At 34.4% G+C, this 25,047-nt stretch overlaps 1 protein-coding gene across 2 annotated transcripts in view; it reads left to right on the top strand.

The window, feature by feature from the left end:
• Nucleotides 1-25,047, top strand: part of UNC13C (unc-13 homolog C) — a 128,189-nt gene that overhangs the window by 45,386 nt on the left and 57,756 nt on the right. For both annotated transcript variants that reach the window (XM_021407207.1, XM_021407206.1), the window contains 9 exons: nucleotides 607-834; nucleotides 2,858-2,999; nucleotides 9,463-9,632; nucleotides 10,964-11,079; nucleotides 12,554-12,717; nucleotides 16,860-17,010; nucleotides 19,569-19,637; nucleotides 20,929-21,018; nucleotides 21,991-22,119. In XM_021407207.1, coding sequence (XP_021262882.1) covers nucleotides 607-834; nucleotides 2,858-2,999; nucleotides 9,463-9,632; nucleotides 10,964-11,079; nucleotides 12,554-12,717; nucleotides 16,860-17,010; nucleotides 19,569-19,637; nucleotides 20,929-21,018; nucleotides 21,991-22,119 — 1,259 coding nt within the window. The remainder of the gene's footprint in view (nucleotides 1-606; nucleotides 835-2,857; nucleotides 3,000-9,462; nucleotides 9,633-10,963; nucleotides 11,080-12,553; nucleotides 12,718-16,859; nucleotides 17,011-19,568; nucleotides 19,638-20,928; nucleotides 21,019-21,990; nucleotides 22,120-25,047) is intronic.

Below are 25,047 nucleotides of genomic sequence, written 5' to 3'. Positions count from 1 at the left end.
AAACTAAAAATTCTCTGAAAAATGAAGTGGAAATATTAGCAGTTTTAAATATTAGTTTTGTTATTAATATTTCTGTCATAATGGAGCAAGTATGTCTCCTGTAACATCCTGTTCTAAAAGGAGAAAGAAATGAAAATATTTCATTGTGCTGACTTAGAAAAAAAAGTACATGCAATTTGAAGAAGTAATTTTAAATGCATGATTGTAGTTTAGCTAATAACAAAGGTAAGGTCAGAACAAAATAGACCCAGATACTGAACACTTCTGTACACCTTTCTGTAAGAATCAGCATGCCTAACCATATAAGAGCAGTTAGATATTCTGATGTTTTCACTGTAGTGATCAGTACTGAATAGTACTGATTCTATAAATATTTCTGCATATAACGTGTAACTGAATGAAGGTGAATATTAACTTGTCATGTTAAACTTAGACAATTGTTAATTTTTAGATATTAGAATAATTATGAGTAGCTTGGTATTGCCCGTATGAAATATATCTGCTTTGAATACTGCAGTACCAAAAGTTGTCTAGAGATTCTAAATGAGAGAAAGAACTAAGAGAGCAGCATCTTAAGAAACGTGTTGACCTTTTCTCTCATTTCAGGAGCTGCTGAGAAAAGTTCCAAACATGGTGCAGAGGATAAGACGCAGAACATTATTAGTGCTATGAAGGAAAGAATGAAGATCAGAGAGAAAAATAGACCAGAGGTGTTTGAAGTGATCCAGGAAATGTTTGATATTTCCAAAGAAGATTTCGTGCAGTATACAAAAGCAGCAAAGCAAAGTGTTTTGGATGGGACATCCAAATGGTCAGCAAAAATAACTATCACAGGTACGTTTTCTTCTGAATTGTTTGCTCTGAGAGTTCTCTCCTTCCTGTTTTTCTTGTTCAGGAATAAGATTTATTATAATTAGAATGGGAACTGTATGATAAATTGTGTACTTGGTGCATCTATAAATGTCTGAACTTGTAGCACCCAAACTAGAAGAGTTTTAAGTTACAGCTATTGACAAAACTATTTTATATTCCACTGCTCTAGGTAGTAAGGAAAGCAAAAGCTTTTATTCTGTTTCCTCTACCTCCCACCAATAACTCTTGTGCTTGAGAAAATTTTTGCCAAGTGTTGATCAGCTGGAAGTGTTAAAGGTCATGATGACTGACATGCTATGAATACTGCAGTGCACAATTCCTGACCCTGCTGATCTGGGACTTACCATCCATTTCTTGACTAAGGGTCAAACAACCTCTCAATGCTGTATAGCAGCTTTGCTAAAATGTATGTTTAAATCAATTTTTGGTACCTGATGTCTCAGACCTCTCTGTAGGGTAATTTTCCCAACAGATTTTATATGATATTTTTGAAATATTGTTTGTATCATCAAATATTCACAGCGTTAAAGATTACAGGATTGTCCTCTACTGCTCTTTATAAGCCAAGCGATTAGGATACCCAGCCATATAAATGGCAGTCTTAGCAAGTTACTCAGCAAACATGCAAATGCTTTCACGCTCTCTATCTGCTGAGTAAATTTCAGTTTACTAGTGTTGGTTCAAAACTCACTTGCATTGTTGAATGATTTGGATCTTCTCTTTTTAGAAGAAAAACCCATAGTTATTTCAGTTTTGCAGACTCAGGGCCTAATTATGGGACCACAGAGTAACTTGTGACATAATCTTTGAAGGGTTATCTGCAGTATATTCAAACTCTCTGCTAAAAAGAGGGCTAACTTGGAAGTTATATAGCTTGCTCAGGGCTTTGTCCAGACTGGATTTGAAAGAATGGAGATTCTGGGCAGCCAGTTCCAGTGATTCACCTCTCACATTGTGTTTTTGTTGTTTCTTAACACTGAACTAAGCAGATATGGCTGAACTCCCACAGAGAGCTGATATGCTGAGTAAGAATACTCAGCCATGTTTATGTATTCATTTTTCTGAGCACACTGAGGGAGCTTCATTATCCAAAATGATTGACATAAGAAAATATTTACTAAATGCTACTGCTGAAACATTTTAAACAATATGTGCCAAATAATAAAACCTAGCTCTGCAGATGTTAGGAGCCACCACAAGTGTTCTAGCTGCAGCTTTCTGGGTTTGGTGGGCTGCTTTTTGACAGTTTTGCTTTCTCCTGAGTTTTCTAGCTTTATGAATTATGACAGGAAATGAAGTTATATGGATTTATACTTGCCACAAAATGCATATATACATTAACTATACACAACATTAACTAGCATAAATGCTGAAAAATTCAGGAACATTTAAAGAAAAATGAACTGTTACCCTGTTTGTGGTATAGTGGAAAATACTCTGAAAATCATCATAGCTTGTCTTTCACTTGAGAAAGAGAAATGACAGTCATGTTCCTCATGAGTAGTTTCATAATCCACTGTGCAGATTTGGGGCAGTTTGGGGGTTTAAAATTTATATTTTCATATTTGGGAAAAAAAATTGAATTTATTTTGGATTTAAAGGAATCTTATGATTCAAGGTATCATAATATTGAAGCCAAATTATTCAACAGTATTATGTTGCCATGCTGATTAAACCAAAGTTTGAGATGAGATTCTGAATTATGCATGGCGAGAAAAATACTTGTTTTGTGTTTTCTACTGACTCGTTAAATTATTTCTCTATCAAACCATTTTCGAAAATTTTATTCAGTCCAGAAGGGTAGTTAGAAAAATCTTACTTATCTCCACAGTAACAGAAGCTGGGGAAAAAATGACCTAGAAATCTTTGTTTCAGCAGCCCTGGTTCTGAGGGCTTTGTTTCCTATTCTGCTGTCACTGTTTCATTTATTTCTTGGCAATGAAGGCTATGAGGGCTAAAGTATATTTCTCTCCTTTTGTTGCAGTGCTTTGTGCTCAGGGCTTACAAGCTAAGGACAAAACTGGCTCAAGTGACCCATATGTTACCGTGCAAGTTGGCAAAACCAAGCGGAGAACAAAGACTATTTTTGGAAACTTAAATCCAGTTTGGGATGAGAAATTCTATTTGTAAGTATAGAACATCACGTTGTTTCTTGCTTTTCTGTCTTATATTTAGGTAATATAATGCTGCCAAGTGAAAAACTCAATTAATTTGAAAGCATTTGTTGTCTGTACCATGCATGTGCAAAGCATTAATAAACTAGCTTTAAATGGGGAGAGCATAGAAGTTTTTTGCAAGTGTATCTGTAGTATTCATACAACTCATATCTATTGGGGAATCTATTGACGTTGTCTGTTTGGTTCCCTGTTTTATTGGGAACTTCAATAACAAGTTATTCAGACTTTCACCTTAGATGCTAAAAGGAGATGTAAATGCATTCCTGTGCCTCAGGCACCGACCATGAGAGTTAAAACACTGTTTTGTTGAGGATTATGATTACCCTAGGTGAAACTGGGGCACTGTTATTACCTAGTACACTTCAGAGTCTGGGCTGGGTTGTTTGTAATGGTTATCCTTTCCAAGGCCAGGAGTGTTGTCTAAAGGTCAGATCTGAAGAGTCTGACAGGATCCTTCTGTCTCCTTTCCTTGGCTAGAGCCCCAGAACTGAAAACGGTATCGTTTGTTGTCAGCACATTACTGAAGTTCAACCCTGACCACAAAGTAGATGTTCCAATCTGTAATATGTTGACTAAGGTTTCAATATGGTTTCATGCCAGATGTAATTTTGGCAGTGTTCCCAGAACTTCTTTCAGAAAGAGATGTTACAGTAGAGGAAATTCTGATTCACATGTACTATATTGTTCCTTTCCTTGAAACATTGCTTTAGGACACAACACATTCCTGACTGTGAATGGTACGCTTCTGATAACAGTATCAGTTTGCTTAGTGTTCTTCCTCTACATGTATCAAAAGTATTTTGGCATTTACTTTTTTCTCAGTTTGATTACTGTGTGCCTCTGTATATGATGTGCGCTTAATTACTCCTAATTACTCTAAGTCAACTGAGGATTCTGAAAGGCTAAAATAAGCCCTAGATTTTGAATAGAAAGTTTTATGTGAAAGGGAACTGTTCATTTCAGCAGAGGTTTTAAATTGTTCAGTAAAGTTGTAGTCTACCCTGAAAACACCTACAACAGTATTATCATAAAAAGTTAGTAGATTATTTATGGAAGATTGTGGAAACAGTAAATTATGAAATACGAAGTTACAATAATTTTTAAAATAATGTGAAACTCCAGTGTCTGTTAAATAAAATACAGTCTTATTTGTGTTCTTACTGAGAACATATACAAACAGGTGATATGTTTTAGTAGTCTATGTTATATATATATATCTATTGTGCCGATGCCTAATAGTGCTTTTCAAAACTAGATGTTAATTTCGTACTACTTTACCAATGAAACCCTGTACCAGTGATTATAAAAGCAATGTATCATTTTTATAAGCATCTGTGAATTTATTAAGCAGCTTACAGAATAGCTCAGGATCCTGCACACTGACCAGTCAGGATTCAGAACCACTGGTTTCTCAACATGTGCAAAATACAATTTCACAATAGCCACTCACCACAATGAAAAGTAATTGTCTTCAGGCTGTAATATTGTTTAATTTCTTCTCCCTTCCCTTTCTGAAGACATCAGTTCTCATTATTTCTGTCCATATAAAACATGGAGAAAAAAATCTGTCAGGGCTTTCATGTTCAGTCTTCTGAACATGAAAAGCATTTGAGAAATGCTTTGCTTTGAGAAGGTGCAGTGTTGTCATGTAGCACAACAGCTATTTTGTCTCCTCTGTTCTTTGACTAAAATCTTTTGCCTTAGGATCTGGGAGATGATCTTTCCACTTGTGAGCTGGAAAGAGATATGACCCAAGATGCCACTTTTACTTGTCAGAGAAAAATCCATCTGTATTAAACAATCTATGTCCATTCCTTGCACAGATTCAAAGGCCAGTACTAGAAATGAATAATTAATTCTGGGCACGCTCACACTCAGAAGCTTTTTACAGACTACTTGTATATAGGCAATGTTTTCTTTTTCGGGTTGTATGTCTCCAATAGCTGTTGAAATGTCATATCTCACTGAATGACTGTGAGTAATATGAGGTAGGAGATTCATTACTTTCTTGTATTTAAACGTAAGAATTGTGAAATATCTAGAGCTGGATGAGCAACTCAGCAGACTTGGTATGAAATTTTGAATTTATTTTCTCAAATATATAAGCAGAGCTACCAGAAAATCACTGGAAACTTGAAATTGTTATATATTTTTTTCCCCCAGAAACTGTAATTTGCTGCCCTAGTAATAATGTTAAAACAAAACAACAACAACAAAAGTGCTGCAGCATAAATCTCCTGAATAAATGCTTTGAACTAAATACGTTCTCAGTCATTTTTATGACACTTGCCTTTCCTACAATAGTTATCTCTCTGACTTATTTAGTACATTAAATTTCAATTAAGAGACTACCTAAAGGGTATTAAGGAAACTATAAATATTTAATCATAAGATTTAAATTTAAAATAAACAATATAACTATTCCATTGACTCAGCAATTTTCACTTAAAATTGGCTTTATTTGTGATTTTTGGTAGTCTTGAATATAATAAAACGCTCATCATCCTTATAATTCCTAAATGCTGAATTCAGAAATTAAACATATCACAAAATCTTGCAATTGTGTATTTAATCATAATAGCAAGACATTCATGTAAATTTCCCAGTTTGTTGTAAAACAAGGACTTGGAAAAAACATTGGCTACCCAGTGCTCATTTGCTCTGTCAGAGGGCAGTATTCAAGTTTGCAGAAGGACACATAATCCTAACGTGACTGTATGGTTAGCAGAGAGTGAATGTTTCAAACAGCACATTCAACAGTGCTCTGCTAAACAAACATGATACAGAAATATGGGATAGATTTAAATGTGAGAACTCATAAATTATGACTAAGGGAGAGCATATGTACACCTGCTTTCATTTCAGTAAACAACCAACTAAAGACTACCAGAGAAAGAATCTTTCCTTGGAATGTGTATTTTTTTGACAACCTACGGAAGTAAATAGACCGACAGATGCTCCTTTAAATAATGTATTATAGGTAGCAAGGACTTTTTAATGTTTTAATTAGTACCAAGGTATCAGTGATAGGTGATTTTTTTTTTCAACCCCAGAACAAAGGACAAATCTTACAGCTGTCTGTTTTCTACCTTCTGGTTGTGTTGAACAACAACAACAAAAAAAGAGGCTGCATTATTTTTTGTTACAGGGGAGAAAAATATTTTTGCTGTATAGTTTTCAACTTTTTACAGACTTTTAGGGATATTGATATTTTAGCTGCATCCAACGCTCTAATAGAAGTCTTTACTCTCCTGCTTTTCTTGATTTTTTTTCAACAGTTGATTCAGATTGTTGATATCTGCTTTTTCTGACAGTGGTTTCTAGCAAATGTACTGCTCCAGACTGCCTTGCAGACTTTGCAGGGATCATGTTCCTCTGATCACACGTTCTGTTGACACCTCAGCTGCAATTGTATATTCCAAATGTTTTTCATATAACTGGAGGATTATTTTATATTACTCATTCTTTTTTGGTTGTCACTAGACCACCGTATGTTTCCAATAAACAGTTGCATTGGATATCTATTACTCTATTCAGTGCATGAATACATATACTATTTGACTTAAATTAGATCAGTGAAAAGGTTTTTGTGAATACAACGATTACCATCTGGCCAAGATCTTGGTCAGCACTAAACAGTTAGAATTTGTCTATGTCTGATATTGTTGAAGATTTCTTTGTGGTATACTGCAAATGCCATTGAAGATAAAGATACAAAATCCAATTGATTGTGTCTGGGAAGATTTCCAATAACTCTTAAGGGAGAAAAATTTCTATTTGTACAAACTAGACTGTTCCTGATCATTCTTATTGCTGTATAGCCAATCACAGTGAGAAAAAGTATCTTCTTGCACTGAGTGGCATTCACACAGGTTAGATACAATGATAGTTGGTCTCCATGTTAGTCAGAGAAGCTGTTCAACTGCTCCATATTTCAGATATTTCAGTCTAGAGTTTCTGATGAAGTGAGACTTTTTGGGGTCTATTTCAGGCATCCAGTTGGATGTTGTTTCCTTAGAATTTCCCCGAGGAGCAGTACTTGCAGAGTTTAATAGATACAGCCAAAATTTCTCTGCTGATTGTTTGCAGAATTTCACTGAGATAGTATATTGGAAAGTTATAGCAATATCACTACTTTAGAATGGGGAAAAATCTCAACAGAAAGACTAAAGCAGAATGTGCACCTCATTATATAGTGATGCATCTGAGAGGCTGTTTCTGTACAGGTAAGCAAATTATGCAGAGGACGCTCTGTAAGCTTAACAGTACATCTTCCTGGAATCTCACTGATACAGGGTGGGACAGTAGAAATAGGTGTTCATCTACCCAGACCCATATTGCATTACAAGTCTATACAAGTTTGGGGGCCTTACGTATGAATATTGCAAATACATAGAAGCAAAACTGACTGATCAATAAAGGTTTAGACAAGATAAATCTGTGAGCAAACACATTGGTAGTGATAGGTATCATCATGCCTTAATGATGAAAAAATAGATGTGGAAGGGATGAAAGAGGATATCAGGGGAAAGCGCATGATTCCTGACCATCTGAATAAATATTCCTTAATGAGCTAAGTGTACATCAGAGGGAAATATATGCTGTAGCAGGAGAATAAAATATGTGATTTGTAATACCATTTAATGACTTTTCCTATGTGGCATCTCCCCAAGAAGCAAAATGGGAACAAAACCTACTCGTAGCAGAGAGATGGTGATTAGAGTCACATAAGTGCCTCATCGGTGTTAGATCTCCCTATACCACAGTAGTAAATTCCTGCTTAAAATTTCTACTGGATGCGCAACTAAATGCAATTCTGGTCTGTGTCAATCAGTAATTCAATGTTAAACATTAGGAAAATTAGATGGTTTGATTCTGAGTTTAGTCTAATTTCTTATTGTGAAGATATTTATTTGATCCATCTTCATCTGTATTTTCCTATCTTATTGTGTCCTTGCTAATTACTTCTGAATTTTGCAGTCAGAAAAATTTCAGATTGCCTAATACTGGGTCTGTCACATTCTCTGAAAAGAAAGACAGTCAGAGATGAGATCCTAACAGTGTCCTCAGCTTGACCTCACCCTATAATAGACACTAGGGAGTCCATATGAAGGGGTAATTTATGAAAACCCCAATTATGGGAGAAGATTCAATTTATGATTGCAGTTTGTTAGATGTCAAGGAAGACAGCCATAAGACAAAAGGAAACCAGGCTTCATTAGTCTTGCTAATCAGAGAATAATGTATTTTTTAATTACCGAGATATCTTCAGTGTTAAAATTTGGAATATGGACAGGCACAAGTATTTCTGTGATACTGAATGATGTCACAGTGAGTTGTGAATACCATTTTTAGTGACTGATCAGCCCTGACAGTAATAATGACATTTAAAGCACTTTGTGCTTCTAAAGCCTATTACTACTGCTAATTAATTCTTAGAACAAACCCTGAGGGGTGCCAGTTGGGAGATAAGTTATAGTATTACTGTTTTAATGCTGGAATTGCTGAAATAGATCACTGAGCAGTCTTAGCACATAGAATAGAATCCAAACAAGAGCTCAAACTAATGTCGTGAATGTAGGTCTGAAAAAGTTTATCCACTTGGGAACTCTAGATTACAAGTGAAGCCACCTCACTCATGTATCCAGAAGTTTCTCATATCAACACAACTCATGAGAGTTTAATAAGCCATTTGAATTTGCTGTTCTTTACTACGCAACAGTCTGTCCCTACTTCTCCTTATTAAGGAAACAGAGACCAAGGACAAAAGTAACGCATCTTTTAAATAAAGCAGCTATTTATTTCCCAGTGAGTTTTTTGTTGTGGTGGTGATTTTGGATTGGTTGTTGGTTTTTGTTGATTGGCTGGTTTGGTTTTTGGTGGTATTTTTTTTTCTTTGCCCATCTTGTCTTGCAGCCAGGTTTGTGTAGACTTGTTGGGCTTTTTCATTGCAAATTCAAAAAATTTGTGCCACATTAAAATATTATTTAAGATTTTCTCACATTTTTTATTATTACATTATAGGCTACTACTTTTGTGGTCTGATATAAAGACCACACAACATTTGTTAATGAATAAACCTTATCTGAACGTAACATTCCTAAGGTATTTTTAAAAGCATTGAGAAGTACATATTTTCAATTTGCTACTAACTTAAACAAGAAGTTTGTGACATTCGTAAATGCAATCCTTACGTATATATAATTCATTCAAGTTAATCTCTTTACTTCCTACATGCAGTAATTCTACCTTTTTCCATAGCACTGTGTTTTGGCCATCTGTTTCGCTGAATATTGCAGTTGTAGGTATTCTGTCACTTCAAAGAGTTAAGCAAGTATACAGAAATCAAGCTCAATGAATCAGCAGTACAAAAGCAAAAATTGACTTACAGATTTTATTATTATTTTTACAGCGAATGCCATAACTCTACAGACAGAATAAAAGTGAGAGTATGGGATGAAGATGATGACATCAAATCTAGAGTAAAACAACATTTCAAAAAGGAGTCAGATGACTTCCTTGGGCAAACAATCATTGAAGTAAGAACACTGAGTGGAGAAATGGATGTATGGTATAATTTAGGTACGATTCTTATTGATTTTTTAAAAATAAATTTAGGTAGAATCTCAGCAACTGTACATTTGGAACTTCAAAATACACAGCTTTGGTATTGATATACGTTTTTAAAAACCTTTGAAGATACAGGTCAGTTTGAAAATTTAGGATATTTTCAGGGTTTTGGTGAATTACAGAGATCAAGCTAATCACAGCAATACCAAAGACAAATATTTAAACAAAAAAGTAAAAATGTGAAAGAAAAGCCATCGTTCCAGTCTAGTCTGTTCATAGTACCATTGGTAAGCATATGGTAAACAGTTCTATCAAGATGCACAGAAAAATCTAGCAAATATTTTCCTTTTGTACATTCACTAAGTCTTCTAGCATAGATCTTTAAAAGTTAATCTCCTCTGTATAATAACAAAAACATGTTAGAAATATTTTCATGAAGGTTTTCTTCTCTGTGAAATGCATCAGGTGAATTATATCACATAAATTTCTGAAACTGTAAAGCATCTTTCTGAACCAGTGGTCGTTGTTTTCCTGGCTAGTACTTAATAGCCCAGTAAAAAAATATAGATGTATCTGGAAATAATTTGATGTCTTTTTAACAATGACAAGAAAGTCTTGCTTTATTTCCTCTTTATAATGAGTTTTGTTTTTTTTAAATAAGAAATGTGTCATCGTGTATTTCACATTTTAACCCTTCAAACTTGTCATTGGCTTAAGTTGCAAATACTTATATAAAAAATTACAAAATCAATTTTTAAAAAATGTTGCTGAGCTGACTTGCCTAGAGGCTATTTAGTAATAATTTAATCTTAAAACTTCATATGCTCTGCAAAAGGAATAATTCAGAATTTAGAAAAAGTCTATCAGTATCTAAAAAGAAATATCAGTACATGGATTATCAATTTAATATTCTGAAAAAGAATGACAACTTTTAATCTGACACATACACATACTGACACAAATACAGTATGGCTGTATCACATCGCTCAGAGGAAAGAGGAGTGAAATGGTCAGAAACAAAACCAGATTTAGTTTTCAAAACTAGAGGCGGATATTAATAATTACAATAATAATAATTAGTTCATAGACCAGATAGAGAATTGAAATAATTTCTATTGAAAAGATAAAATTGTTGCTTAAAGTGCTATGCAGCATGTTTAGAATATGGCAAATGAAATAAGGATTGTTAATAGCTTGATGTCCATGGCCTGAACTCTATGGGAGGTACTTAAAAGGTATTCTCAGTTCTCAACAGCAGGAGTTTCTGACTTTAAAATGGTCATATTTTGCTTGACTGTATGTATACTTGATTGTTGCTAACATGTGATTTTTCTGCCCTTCAGAAAAAAGGACAGATAAGTCAGCTGTATCTGGTGCTCTCAGGTTGAAAATCAATGTTGAAATAGAAGGAGAGGAGAAAGTTGCACCCTATCATGTGCAGTACACCTGTTTACATGAGGTATGTTGCAGAAGTTAAAGAAAGCTAAATAGAAGTTACTATTCAGTTGTTGCACAGATAAGGAAAAAAGGTGACAAAATGCTGATGCAAATAACTGCTGCTTCAGGACAAGTTCATTTTTGGTTTCTCTTTTTGCATTGCTGATGGCATATCAAGGTTCAGAGTCAAAGACAGAGCAATGTAACTGTCAGATCATTCTTGCCAGCAGGAGTCAGAAAAAAGGGAGAGGAGGTGGAGTCATAGAAATTATCATTATTTTTTACCAAATATGCTTGCTAGAATCAAGAAGATAAAACCATTTCTGCATACTACAGAAATATTACTGTTTATTGAAAAGGACATCGTTCCTGCTACAGTAATCCATACTTTGGAGATAGAGGGGGGGGGGAGAAAACAACCAAGAGAAGCATGGAAATTAAAATATTTGCTCCCCTGCAGATTACTTTTGTCAATAATGGAAAAGAAATAATCTTCAATGATGAACTGATGTATATCTTTCAGAGATTTCCTTTGTAATTGATTCCTCTCCCCTTAAGTAGTTATCTACACTGAAGTTTTATTCTAAAATTGCCATAATTTTCTGAAAACTTGCAGATAACAGCTGAAAGTTCATCACTACTATGTATCCACAAAATCCTGTTGTTCACCATGTGTAAAACTAAATTTTCAGAGCATTTGTGCCCACAGATTTTGTCTTAATATTGCAAATACTTTCACCAGGATCACATGGGAAGAAAATGGGAAAATTTTCCTGCTTTTATAGGATAATCCATGAAACAATTATGAGCTAATTAGAATATTTTAAATTATCTCAAAGTTTTAAGATTTGGTGTGCTGTTTGCGGTTTGTTTTCCAGTGAAAAGAGACAGGAAATCAAATTCACAGTTTGTGGATGCTTATGGAGTTTAGTAATCTGAGAAGCATTCCATGACTTTGCCTCTGAATGAAATAGTAGGTTTGGTTTAAAGATTGCTAAACCTAAATGTTATTACATGTGTTTCAGTCCTTCAGAGGCTTCAGCCGTATTTCTAATTGTTTTCCTATAACTTACATTTTTTTTTAATTACGAATTTGAAATTTAAAATTACAGATCAAATTCATGTTGAGGGACACTGCAGTGAGCGTTATAACACCAGGGATTAGCAAGGGCATACAGGAGAGAAGAGTTTCTGCACAATTTTATGTTGCAGTCTCTCTGTGCCAGTTCTCTGAGGTGACCTTACGTCAAGAAGAGAGATCAAAGTGCTGAATCATAGACCTGCACTACTAGAGTTCCACAAAAGCAACAAAAGTGTTTAGTGTCTTGGATATTTTGTTTACCAAATGATGGTTCATTGATGCCAGCCTGCAGAGGAAAAAAATAAATAAAAATAAAAATCTATGTTAATGAGCATATTGCTGATTATATAAAGTATACTTCTAGAATGCCATTTAAAAACTTCATATTTCTATTTGAAAAAATTCTTGCATTTAGAATCTATTCCACTACTTGACAGAAGTTAAATCTAATGGTGTTGTAAGAATCCCTGAAGTTAGAGGCGATGAAGCCTGGAAGGTGTACTTTGATGATGCTGCACAAGAAATTGTAGATGAATTTGCAATGCGTTATGGAATTGAATATATTTATCAAGCTATGACGTAAGTATTATCATGTTTGGTTTTTCTTACTCTACTGTCAAGAATGTGTTTGAGGGATCTGATGAGTTCCAAGACTTTGTGATTTCATTTTCCATTTCACACTTGTTCCTGATTTTGAATTCTTACTGTCCTTTGTGTCCCTTTGACTCTCACTGAAGGACTGTTTAGCTGCAGTAGCATTAAGATGTAGCATAAGCATTTTATAAAATGTTACTAGTATTATCACTAATGCATAAATCCTTATGATAATGAGCAAGGATCAGAGAGAATTCCACTTCGTTAACAGGGACTGGCTTACTTTGCTAGCTAGAACAGAGTTTATGCTGCGTACTCCTCCCCAGGAATATAGAAATTATAGAATGCCAGCAATGGATGTAGTAACCTTCCACAGCAAATGTAAGTAACTTATGCAAACTACTTTGAATGGTGTTAGAACATATCACTACATTCTCCATATTGATGTGGCCATGATAACTTTAGAACACATTTCTGATCTTAGTTAGAAGCCCGGGGATATGAGAGTTATATCATGCATTCTTGACTTGTCCAGTGAAGCGTTTGTTGGTGAAAAGGACTGTACTCTGCTCCTACTGCAGCTGTAGGAAAGCAGAGGACTCCAGATGAGTTCATTATCATTATAGAAAGCTGATGTGGAATTTTTAATCAGAATATTTACTTTGTTTCTTCCATCACTTTACAGTCCATCCTAAAAATATGATCCTCTTCTATAGTATGAAGGCACATAAACACAGGAAGTTTTCTTTTTATTGCAGGATAGAAGGACAAAATCTGGTTTTGCAATGAACATGTCTTTCACTTCATTGTGAATTATTGTATGTCTAATAGAAAAGTAGAAGTGTCTTTGTAATATATACTTGTTTAATGTCCTTAAAGAAGGACCTTAAAGAACATTGCACAGGAGAATTAATTAAGCCTGACACTTCTCCTGTGGTATTTTATATCCTCACTACATGTGGAGTAACACATGCAATAAGTTTTGTGAATAGAAATTGTAATTTCTAATTTCATATTCTTTGCTGGTGTTTGATTTTTCATGTTTACCTTCCCATCAGACATGTATGTATACCTTATATCTGTAGAGTTACTGGAATGTGCAAATCAATCCGAAAGATATCTCATGTATGTTGATGTATCTGCCTTGGACATGTAGCCCAGTAATACCTTAGGATAAATTTCAGTATGATTGAACCCTGATGTTAGAGACAGACATCCACATTTTTATGAGAATAAATGTAGACAGTTCTTTCCTGAAGGATGCCCAAATAGAAAGGCTGTCTTATTCTCATTTCAAGATACGGCTTCCAACTACCCAGTTCCTAAACAAAGAAATCCACTTGTGGAATTCATGTGAAAGAAAAAAACAATCATCGACCCAAATCCAAAACTAAGATAAAATAAAATGGCTGTTTGTGTTGCTGTAACTGAAGCTCTTTGAAAAAAAATTGACTTTATAGGTTCCATAATTCACCTGCTATTTTTAAAATTGTTTTTTTCAGTTGGGTAAAGAGATGAAAAATGATTGGATTGGAAGAGGATTTTATTTATTTATTTATTATTTTAACAGCCAAATAAACATAGTCATCTACATTAATGTTTGTTATGCATATACATGAATGCAAAAGAAGCTCCAATGCTTCAAAACCAGCAACATAGTTCTTATTCCGGAAAGTTGATGGACATTAACTATGCCATCTTGTTTTCCAAAAGGCACGCAAACTGTCAATTAAAGTAATTTTCATTGATAGCTTTTGCTTACTGAGTAGTGCATGTTAATGAACCTTCTTTCTTTGCCAATTCATACTACCAGAAATACTGGAAGACTCCCAGACACTGAGAGATCATTAGGAAACTACATAGTAAGAAAGCTGCAAGATAAAGCTAGTAGACCTGATTTAAAATATACGACACTAGGTTAAACAATGCAACATATACTCTAAAATATGTGATACTTGGTAATGTTTGCTGTGATATACGTGCCCATTGGAAAAAGTTATTACTCATGCTACTGGTTTCTGTTGTCAGAGATCTACAAAGACAAGGGAGGAATTTCCTTGATATATTTTTTTAATTTATTTCAACAAGCAGAAGCAAGCTTTCAGATTTCTTACCTGATTTATCAGCACTCTCAGAGTTGCGGCCATTCTTAGATGTGATAAATGTAATAGGCTCTGTGAACTTTACAGATTTGATTAAATGACACAAATCAAAAATTCACATAACCTGTCACCTGACAATGATGTTATCATCAATGTCACTAATCAAATTACTGGTGGAACTGAGTAGGGATCTAAATAAAGACATAACAACATTTTATAGATAGGTTTAATTTTTCCTTACAACAAATAAATACAGTTTGGGTCTGTTTTCAAGATAGGAGCTCAGACCAGGTGTTGGGTAGTTCAGTGTGTATATTCACTACAAGAACCTGCAGAAGAAACCTCACAGAACTCAAAATGTTGACACAGTTTTTACATAGTCTGTCTTGTCTCTTGTGGGCAATTATCTTAATGGTTTTTCCTATAGCAACTGCTGCTGATTCCCTTGAGCAGAGCATATGCTAGAAGTATGGTTCTAAGAATGAATGATTACTGCCTTCATATCTCCAGCTTGGGGTTCCTCATGTACTAAGGATCTTTAGGTCTGCTAGAAATTTTTTTTTAAATTGTAAGTCAATTATAAAATCATATGTTAATTATTTTGGTGGCACTTCTGAAAAGCACTGGCAATGAATGAATTGTTTGGTATTATCCCACTGAGCTGGTAATGTTGAGTTCTAGTACTGGCCCGTGTGACTGATTTGCTGTGTAGCAAACCAAGCAGTTTCCTGGAATTTCATAAAATTTGCATAATAGCACCTAAAGATCTACTTTACAGGAATGGTGAGAAATCTTTGCAAAACATTTTGAATGTGACCAGCACAATATGAAATTTAGGCATCAATATATATCACCGTATCAGTGAAAGTGAAAGCCTGTGATCTATAAGCCAAGCATGAAAATACTCCAATGAGTCTAATGCTAGAGAAAGCCCAGGAAGTTGGTCTCCTGTCTTGGCCTCAGAAGGCTGCAGATACAAAGGGGCCTCTTATAAAAACACTGAAGCCCTCAATTCCCTTTAATATGAAGCCTGCCTCTCCTGCCTCCTAGCTGGATCTCTTTTCTTCCAGACTGTTTGCCCAGTCAGATAAACTAGAAAATCCAGCAATTATTCACCTTCTTAGTCTAGCTTTGGGAGGGATTGAGAATTTCATTGCACTATCCATTTCTGCTGTGATCATTTCCTTAACCATTCCAAGATTTTGTTTGAAAATGAATATGAATATATATACTGGGATTTTCTTTTGATGTTTGTATATGCGTAATTAATGACTCTTTTTCTTCTTGAAAGTTGATTTAAATTATAGGAGGATTTATCCTGAGTGAGATGTAAAAGTGTTAGAAAATTACAATTTTCCAGCCAATTGCATTTCAATTACAGAATAAATTGCTTTCATCTTTACTGTAAATTACCTTATGGATCACACACACTCTTAAGCACTCATTGGTAATTACATCCAGAATGAGTTCAAGACTTGTCCTATATTGACCATAATGATCATCTAGCTGTAGTGATAGGTAGATGTGTTTAGTATCACTTAGCTTGCCACAAGTAGTTGATTGTACCTAGAATGCCGTTGTATGTCTTCAGATATACAAGTTCTGTTACGTGTCCCATTGACAAAGAATATTGAAGAGAACAGGTTGGTCAATGATTTTGTAGAGCCCATTTATGGTATCCATTCCTTTCTATGAATGGAAGATAGCAGCTATCAGGTTTATTAATGAAGGTTGATTAATGAGCCTGGGCATCTACAGATTTTTGGAGTTTTCTTCTTTTTTAAAGTATATGTGACCTGGTACAGATTTCTGAAGTAAAATTTGCAATTTAGATGTCTCATTTGTGAAGTAAATGAAAGTGTTGGAGAAGGCTTGGTTTAGAGCAATGTGAGGTACTGGCAGCCCAGAGCGTGTTTTTAAGCTAATTTCTGAATCTGTGATGAATGCAGCTGAAAAGAAATTGTAATGACAGAAAGTTCAGACTCCTTGCCACCTTTAATAACTGTCAGTTTGTTTGAATTATAGGCACTTCTCCTGCCTGTCTTCTAAATATATGTGCCCTGGTGTTCCAGCAGTTATGAGTACATTGTTGGCCAATATAAACGCTTTTTATGCTCATACTACAGCAACTACTAATGTATCTGCCTCAGACAGGTTTGCAGCTACTAACTTTGGGGTAAGTAGACTTCTTTTTTAATAGAATACTAATCCTTAATTTCTACTATATGATAAAATATCAATTTTGAAATTCTAATTTAAAAAAAAAAGTTGATCATTTAAAAGAATGAGTTGCTGTTGGCTTTCAAAGATTTTACCAAGTCTACAACCAATTGCTAGTGAAACTATGTAAGGTAGGGTATAAATCATCTAGCATATATGCATAGAACTAAAATCTTTAGCAATCAGTTTTACTTTTTTATTGCAGTGGGTCTTGCAAACTACTGCCTGCATAGACTAAGCATAGGTTGCAATTGCTTTCTTGGGTATGTCATTAGCAAACTTATTAACCTAGAAGATCTAGGCATAAATAACTGTAGATAATAACTTGTCTATAACAATGGAGATAGAAATATATATGTAGAGAGAGAGAGAAATAGTGGTGAATTGACTAAGCCCTGGCATTTGGCATCAGAAGTTTTAGGCAGGATTCCAGAATCCTGCAGTGTGATAGTACTTTGCTGTCAGTAACTTTCTTTGTGTGGACATATATCTCACAGTGCAAATATAAAATGATTTAAAAAAAAAAATTCACTGTATATTCTAGTCTATTTCCCTACCTTCACCACGGGTGTGAGAGCAGGAATGGGGAACATTAATTCAAAGAGGGTGCTTACATATCTGCTATTAAACATGATATGGTCAGTGGTAGTGTATAAACACAGTTTGATACCGAAAAATCCATTCCTTCCTACCTTCTTCTTTCACTTGTATGGCTAATGTCCAAGCCATTTCTAAGTTAGCATTATATGCGAAAGTTTTCTTAAATACTATTTATGAACATAAAATCAAATATTAAACACTATTAAAATTAACTAAACACAAATTACAGTGATATGAAGTAGTGTCAGAGGTAGTGATGCTCTCTATTTTACGGTTTGCTGTGAAATATGAATATTAATGTTGCTCCATTATGTACATTATGAAAATCAGAATATTTATGACTTACTGGAATATTGCTCTGTGTTTATTCTAGTTTGTATAAACTAATTGATTATTGTGGAATGACTTGTTGAAACAAGACAACTCTTTCCGTGTTTGAGCCCTATCAGACTTTTGAGTTTTATCCAGGTTTTGAAATGTAGAATGTTTTGTTGGATTTTCTATTCTTTCCTTCCATTTTGCTAATGATCAGAATTACTTTCTCTTATCCTCAGACTGGAGGGAGATTAAATCCTCTCTCTGATGTTAATGCCAGTTTACCTTTGACGCATTTTCCAATTCAATTCATAGTTCAACAGATAGATGGAAAGACAGTAGTAACATCACTAATAGAGATTTTTGAGATCTTTCTTCCAACAATTGACTTATAAGCAAAAAGTATTTTACTATCTTGGTCAAAAGACATTTGTTAGTGGATAGCTGCACATCATTCATCAAAAAGAACATCTCAAATTCAAGACCTCAGGCTACAGCTGGGAAGGATTTGGCTGACTGAATATTTTAGTGCAGATTTATAGCATGACAAAAAAAAATCCCTTTTGAGTGATCCCTTAAGGGAACCATGCCAAATTGGTGGCTTAGGGTGTAGGTTAGTGTTCCACTGAGGGATAGTAAGTGCACAAAGGGCTCTGTTTTCATATTAGTGCATATCCTATTTCAGGGATACTATTCTGGGAGCTATCAGATCTTGCTACTTTCCAACGTTCTGCTGCTTTCACATAGGTTGGCAAGAATTTAGGCAGGTTTTTGTGCAGTGCATTGATATATTTTCTAATATGAAGAATGGTAATTAAAACCTCGCATTAATATTGCTTAGGAATGGCACAGATTTGCTGGATATCTCATAGCAAAACATTTTCAGTGCATCTTCATTTATGAAGATAACAAGGTAGCCTTAACATTTAAAATGTAACTGCTTAGTATTACTTAGCTTAACTTCCAAAAGCCACTCTTTCTGAATTATTTTCAATCACATTTTATATCAAATTCTGTTGTAAATGAACATCATTTCTTACATGTTAAAGGAAAGAGGAAGTGGTTTCTTCATGAGTATAAGTAATTGCAAGGCAAATATAAATAATTAAGAAGCTCATCTGTTTTGGTAAGCCCTGATAACATAGCTTAAAACTTTGGACCTTAAATGCAACTGATGCTCTTATTGCATTTTTGTCACAGACTGCAGGCTACATTTTTTCAATTCTTAGGTTTTTTGTCTGAGTTTTTTAACAGTGTGTCAGAAAGGTAAATAGTGTACAGGAAATACTACATCATCTCACTAATGCATTGCACAACTCCACAGTGTTGAATGTGTTCCAGGTAAATCACAATACAAGATACAGGCAAAAGCACAGTTGTAAAAGATACATTGCCTGGACTCATAGCACAGATATCTCAGACAGTACTTTTATATGAAAGAATGGAACATAATCTATTTGTTCAAATAAATTAATAATGTAATCAGATAAAATGCTTTCTTAGAAATTTAAAAAAATATATATATTGAACTGTAGTTTTACCCTTGTTTACAAAAATGTGCTACTTCCTATGCAAGGTATTCTTGTCTTCATTTTACAGAGGGAAAAGTTCATAAAACTTCTGGATCAATTGCATAATTCCCTGAGGATTGATTTATCTAAGTATAGGGTAAGTACATCATGTTTTACCTAGACAAATCAAATGTGTTTTCCTACAAACAACCTTGTGCTCTTTATCTGCTTTGAAGAAGTTTTAGAGAGTAATCCTTCCTGTGGTATAGAAGTTGTAAAAGAGTGCAAACAGGAGGCCCCAAATTCTTAAGATCAAAACCTACAGTGTTTAAGCATTTTAACTATTTTTCCCCAAAAGCTAATAAATGAGTTGGGGGATGAGCAGACATTCAACTCAACAATTTGAGTTAAATTAATTCACCATTTAATTCAACTGGGATTTACCTTTCACTGAAGTAGTGTAAATTGCAGTTATCGATGGATTTATTTTGAGAGGTACTACAGCCACCACGATTACATTCTAGGAATGGTGAGAGTTGACTCTTCATTGTTCTAGATGACAGGAATCCCAATTATTACTTATGCCTCATAGAAGCTCCTTCCACTGAGTCGTGCTCCAAACCCAGCCTTTTCCAGAAAGAGGCATGCATGAAAACCTGCCACTTCTGCCATTCTCACTCTTTTTCCATTTCACTGGATCATGACATTTTTTAATCAACAGTAATTAATAAGGACTCCATCAGCTTTAGCTCTCCCTTCAAATTCTAGGAATGGCAGCACCCTGCTCAGGGAATTCTTTGTTCATCTGGGCTTGCTTTCTAAAATGGAAAGATGGAGAGAATATTTAAAAGAACCCTAAGGCATTAGAGATTGTAGGAACTGCATATATTCTGTGTTTAAGACCTAACCCTTAACAGACTAAGCTATCTTAATGTTGAAGAATGTTATTCAGATTATACTGGGTTATAAAGATGTTTGGCTGATGTTTCATTAGCATGAATCCATTTAAGGAACAGTACTTACCATCAGTCTTCCTGCAAACCTAAAGATCACAGCATAAATCTCATGAATGATTCCTTCAATAAGCTTACTGAGTCTGTGGTCACATGTGAATTGTGTGCCATGGAAAATGCATGAATGATTTTCATTAGCAACACTTCACCAGATTTACTGTTGTATTTTTTTTTACATCATTAATGTTTTGAAAATATAACAGTAATTTAAGTAATTCATATTACAGAGACAGTAGCATTATCAAAACTGCTCCTATTCACGTGAAAAGAGACATTTATTCCCAGATTCCTCACAGCCAGAATTAAGGCAGCAGGTGATCATTTCTAATGCTTCCAAGCATCATCTTTCTTTTTCCAGATAATTTTTTCCTAGTTTTTCAAGTACCTTACCTCCAACTTCCATTTCACAATTCCTCTCTTCCTCTCATTCACCAGGATAACTTTCCTGCCAGCAATTCTGAAAGACTTCAAGATCTGAAATCAACTGTGGACCTTCTTACCAGCATTACGTTTTTTCGAATGAAGGTATTGTCCTTTATTTGCACTTTTATTTTCCAGGAAAATCATATTCTATCTAATACTCTTGATCATTTCTTAATCAATTCATCTCCTACAGTTATTAAATCCCTCAATTTCCCAAAGATCACTGATGTAAAGCCATCTTACTCAGATCACACTAACAATGTAGTAAAAATAAAGCCGTTCTCTTCGAAAAAAAATCATCTATCTTTTCCTAATAATTACTTTACATGTTCTGAAGGAAACAGAAACAACAAAAACCACTTTAATTAAAGTCAATCCAAATAAAATAAATTAATTTCCTTAAGAGCATTTATCATCTAGAATGTATTCCTCGTAATATCACGTGTGAAATAGAAAAATAGGTCTGATAGCTCTGGTTTCTTTCATCAATCCAGAGATTCATATCTAGGTGACAGAGTTCTGAAATAATTCTAGAATAAAAGTGTCACAAATTGATATTACTGGATGGGAATACTGAAACACTAAACAGAGTTTGTAACAACAGCTTGTGATTTCACTGTGTTAGGCACAACATTAGGAGAATTGAGATGACTAATTAAATTGAAATTCAAATTAATGTTTCCTAAAAAAGTAAAAAGCTAGAGTTTTTGTTTTAAAAAATGAAGAGTAAAGTGGCTGGTGTTCAGAGAAAATCACATAATCATATGGCTTAATGTTATCTTAAAGAGGAAAATCTAATGATGTTTAACTTTGGGCATAGATGTTCCTTCCATTTTATGAATAATTTCATTCAAATAAAACATAGTGATACCATTTATTTGCTTAACTGTAGTATGTTTTGATGCATCTTTAAACTAAGATCACCTGAAGTCAACACGATTTTATACACTTTTTATCATTACTATATTTCAACACTTGTATTCTTGTATTTCAAAGGTACATTCATTGGAACACTTGGATTTTCTCTATTCCACCTGATTCTGAAATTCTGTCATTTATGAAATGTTTTCTTAGGTCCTTGAATTACAGAGCCCGCCTCGAGCCAGCACTGTAGTGAAAGACTGTGTAAGAGCCTGCCTGGACGCAACATACAAATACATTTTTGACAATTGCTATGATCTTTACTCCCAACTAATAGACCAGGTAAGGCTTCATGCTTCTGCTCAGTCATTTTAGTTAGCTTACAGTAAGTAAATACAAAGGATCCCAGCATTCCCTCATGTGAAAGCACTTGAGTTATTTTCATTTTATTTGTATGAAAAAGTATAATAAATAAATCCACAGACAAATGTGAACTCTTAAACGGTTAACAAGATGAATTTCAAAATGAAAATGTCAGCCTATAAATTTGTCTTCACATTGGACACAGCTATAAGATTGTCCAATGACTTTAGGGAAGATGAAATTTAATTGCTTACTGTTCGTTTATGATTAGTAATTGGAAAATAACTTTTAAAAATTCAATATTACACTTCAGTGGTTGTAGGAACGAAGTATTACAGTCTGCTGGAAATGATATACTGTCTTTCCAGGTTTGTATTTTATCACCTGTGATGCATACTTGGATTCAGGCTTTAGAAGCAGAGGATAATTATGTAGCATTTCTAAGTAACAGCCCATCAGGGTGAACTCTCAATGCAAAGTAATTATAGCATTTGTCATGTTCAAATGCCATGCAAAAGCCTTGGAAATGCTTTTTTTTTTTTCTATAACATTGACAGAGTTTATTCTATAAATAATGCTAAAATAAAGAAATCTGCAGAATTAAGCTTCTCTCTAAAAGGAGCATCACTGCTTTATCACATTACCTCCTGTTCACTAGCTTTGCCTTCTGGGTGATACACTGGAAAAATGGTATTTTGGTGACTACTGTCTTGGAAATGATGAGTTATGTTGTTAGGCAAATACACATTTGCTGTGTAGTGTATCATAAATAAAAACATTTATACTACATGATATGAGACATGAAATTTAATTTGAAAGCACATATCAATTGGATTAAAAAGATTAATGTCTGCGTTCTAGAAGAAGAAGTACATGCTATCTATTCTACTTTTCTCAAATGAGAATGTTTTTGCTAATGTTGGATTCCCAACACATGAGAAAGCTTTCCTCTAGCTCTCAAAACGTTCAATGCAGGAAACTCCCACCAACACCTGTAGGCAGAACTCTTCTGGAAAATCAATTCAGTTTCTTCAGCTGTAGTAATGACTGCCTACTGGACACAAAATTTAGTAACCTTAAGCCTTTGTGATGCTGCAGAAGCATCAAATCACACTGAATAAGAAATCTCTGAATGATGATTTGTCATAGGTTTGCATTGATTTTTGCTGCTGGGTAACAGGAAGCTCTTGAATTATTTGAATTTCTAATAAAGTGCCTGAAATTTATCTTGCTGCAGCTACCTTGACACTACTGAAAACAGATGCATATTGTATGTGTTAAATAATGTGAAGTACAAATGATATGTATTGCCTTTGTAACAAAGTACAAAAGATTACACAGATGATTCGTCTTTTTTCACTGTTTTTCAAGTAGTTGTTTTTTTCCATATTATGGTTAATGAGTTATTGCAGAAGCAGGTTTTCTACAGAACTGCTTGGGGGCTTTTATTTGTTTATATGTACAGAGATAAATTACATTTATTCTATATTCTGGAGAATAAAAGTTGATTAAAGATAGGAGGAGAAAGGGGTTTGCATAAAGAAAGTCCAAAGGGAGGAGAGGGGGCAATGATATTCTGGCACTTCTGAAACTAACCTGAATTAGCTACAGGTAACAAAGCACGTTTTCTTTAGCTTTAGCTTTGAGAAGAAGGGCTGAGTAAAGCTTCCCACTTTCCTGCATGCATTTTTGTTGCTTGTATACTTTTGTATCTCATCTCCATGAGATGCCATTTTTTCTTGTTTTTGATGTTTGACTTTCATCATGTGGAATTGTTTTAAAACTGTTTTTGTCCCTTATCCTTTAAAGGATGTCTGTTCTTTTTTCTGTGATAACTTTGATTGAGAGTACGTTCAGTCTAAGAGTTCTAACCCGCTAAGATATGAGCATAGGGTGGAGATTTTAGTTTTATCCATTTTACTCAAATGGCTGCGGGTAACACAACACCCATTTCGTCAGGCAGCTTTTATCCCTAAAATAATCAAGCAGCACACTTTGAGTGCTCATGAATGCGTTTATTCTCCAACAGAATATACTGCAAGCTGAAGGCCACTATGAATCAGTAGAAGCAGCAGCTTCAAGCATCACATCTATGTGCCTTGCCAACAGCTCTGGGTTTTTTTGCTAACATTTACTTTGCAGCAATTTAATTTTGTTTGTTAAACACAGTTTGAGCTGTTGTTAGACGGGATATTGATAAGCCTGCAGAGCTTATCAGCAAACGCTAGTCACTTTAGTTAACAGGTAGAAGTGGCAGATGATGTAATCTTACTTCTGCACAGCACTGCAAAACCTACAGCAGTAGATAGTGCAAGGATATTACAGTCTGTCTGTTTTGGTGGAGAATCTAAAACAGGTTTAAATTGATGTCTCTCTCCAGATTAGTTTTTTTAGAACAGAAGGATGAGTGAGGTGTTGCTACATTCTTCATGTCTTACATAATTATTTTGAAGTCCCTTACATACTGACAGAATAGTCTGAAGTCCTAAAAAAAAAAAAAAAAAATAAAAATCTGAAAATGTTCACTCAGCCAAAAAAGCAAATGTACTGCAGCTTCCTCACAGTTTCATACATTTTCTGTTCCCTTTCAGCAAGCATCCCAGCAGGTGAGTTTGTATGTCAAAACTTTAAGGCGGCAATTGTCTACAAACTATAAGCTTATGAAAACTAGCAAATAAGGGAAATTTTAGTGAAAATGTGAAGATAGTAAAATATTAATTTATAGAAATAGGCTGTATAAAAAATAACTCATCACTAATCAAATAACAATCACATGTAATCTCAGTAACTGATAGGAAAAGTTTCTGTTTCATGGCAGGTGGTAGGTATCTCTGAGGAAAACAATTAATTTAATAAAGAAATTAATAAGATAATTCAAATTACTCCCTAAATTCTGCATCAGCTCTA

Source organism: Numida meleagris, chromosome 9 (genome assembly GCF_002078875.1).
Source record: "Numida meleagris isolate 19003 breed g44 Domestic line chromosome 9, NumMel1.0, whole genome shotgun sequence".
In the NCBI taxonomy this organism is placed as follows: domain Eukaryota; kingdom Metazoa; phylum Chordata; class Aves; order Galliformes; family Numididae; genus Numida; species Numida meleagris.
The sequence above is the reverse complement of the archived record's forward strand: the minus strand, read 5'-3'. Positions and strand labels throughout refer to the sequence as shown.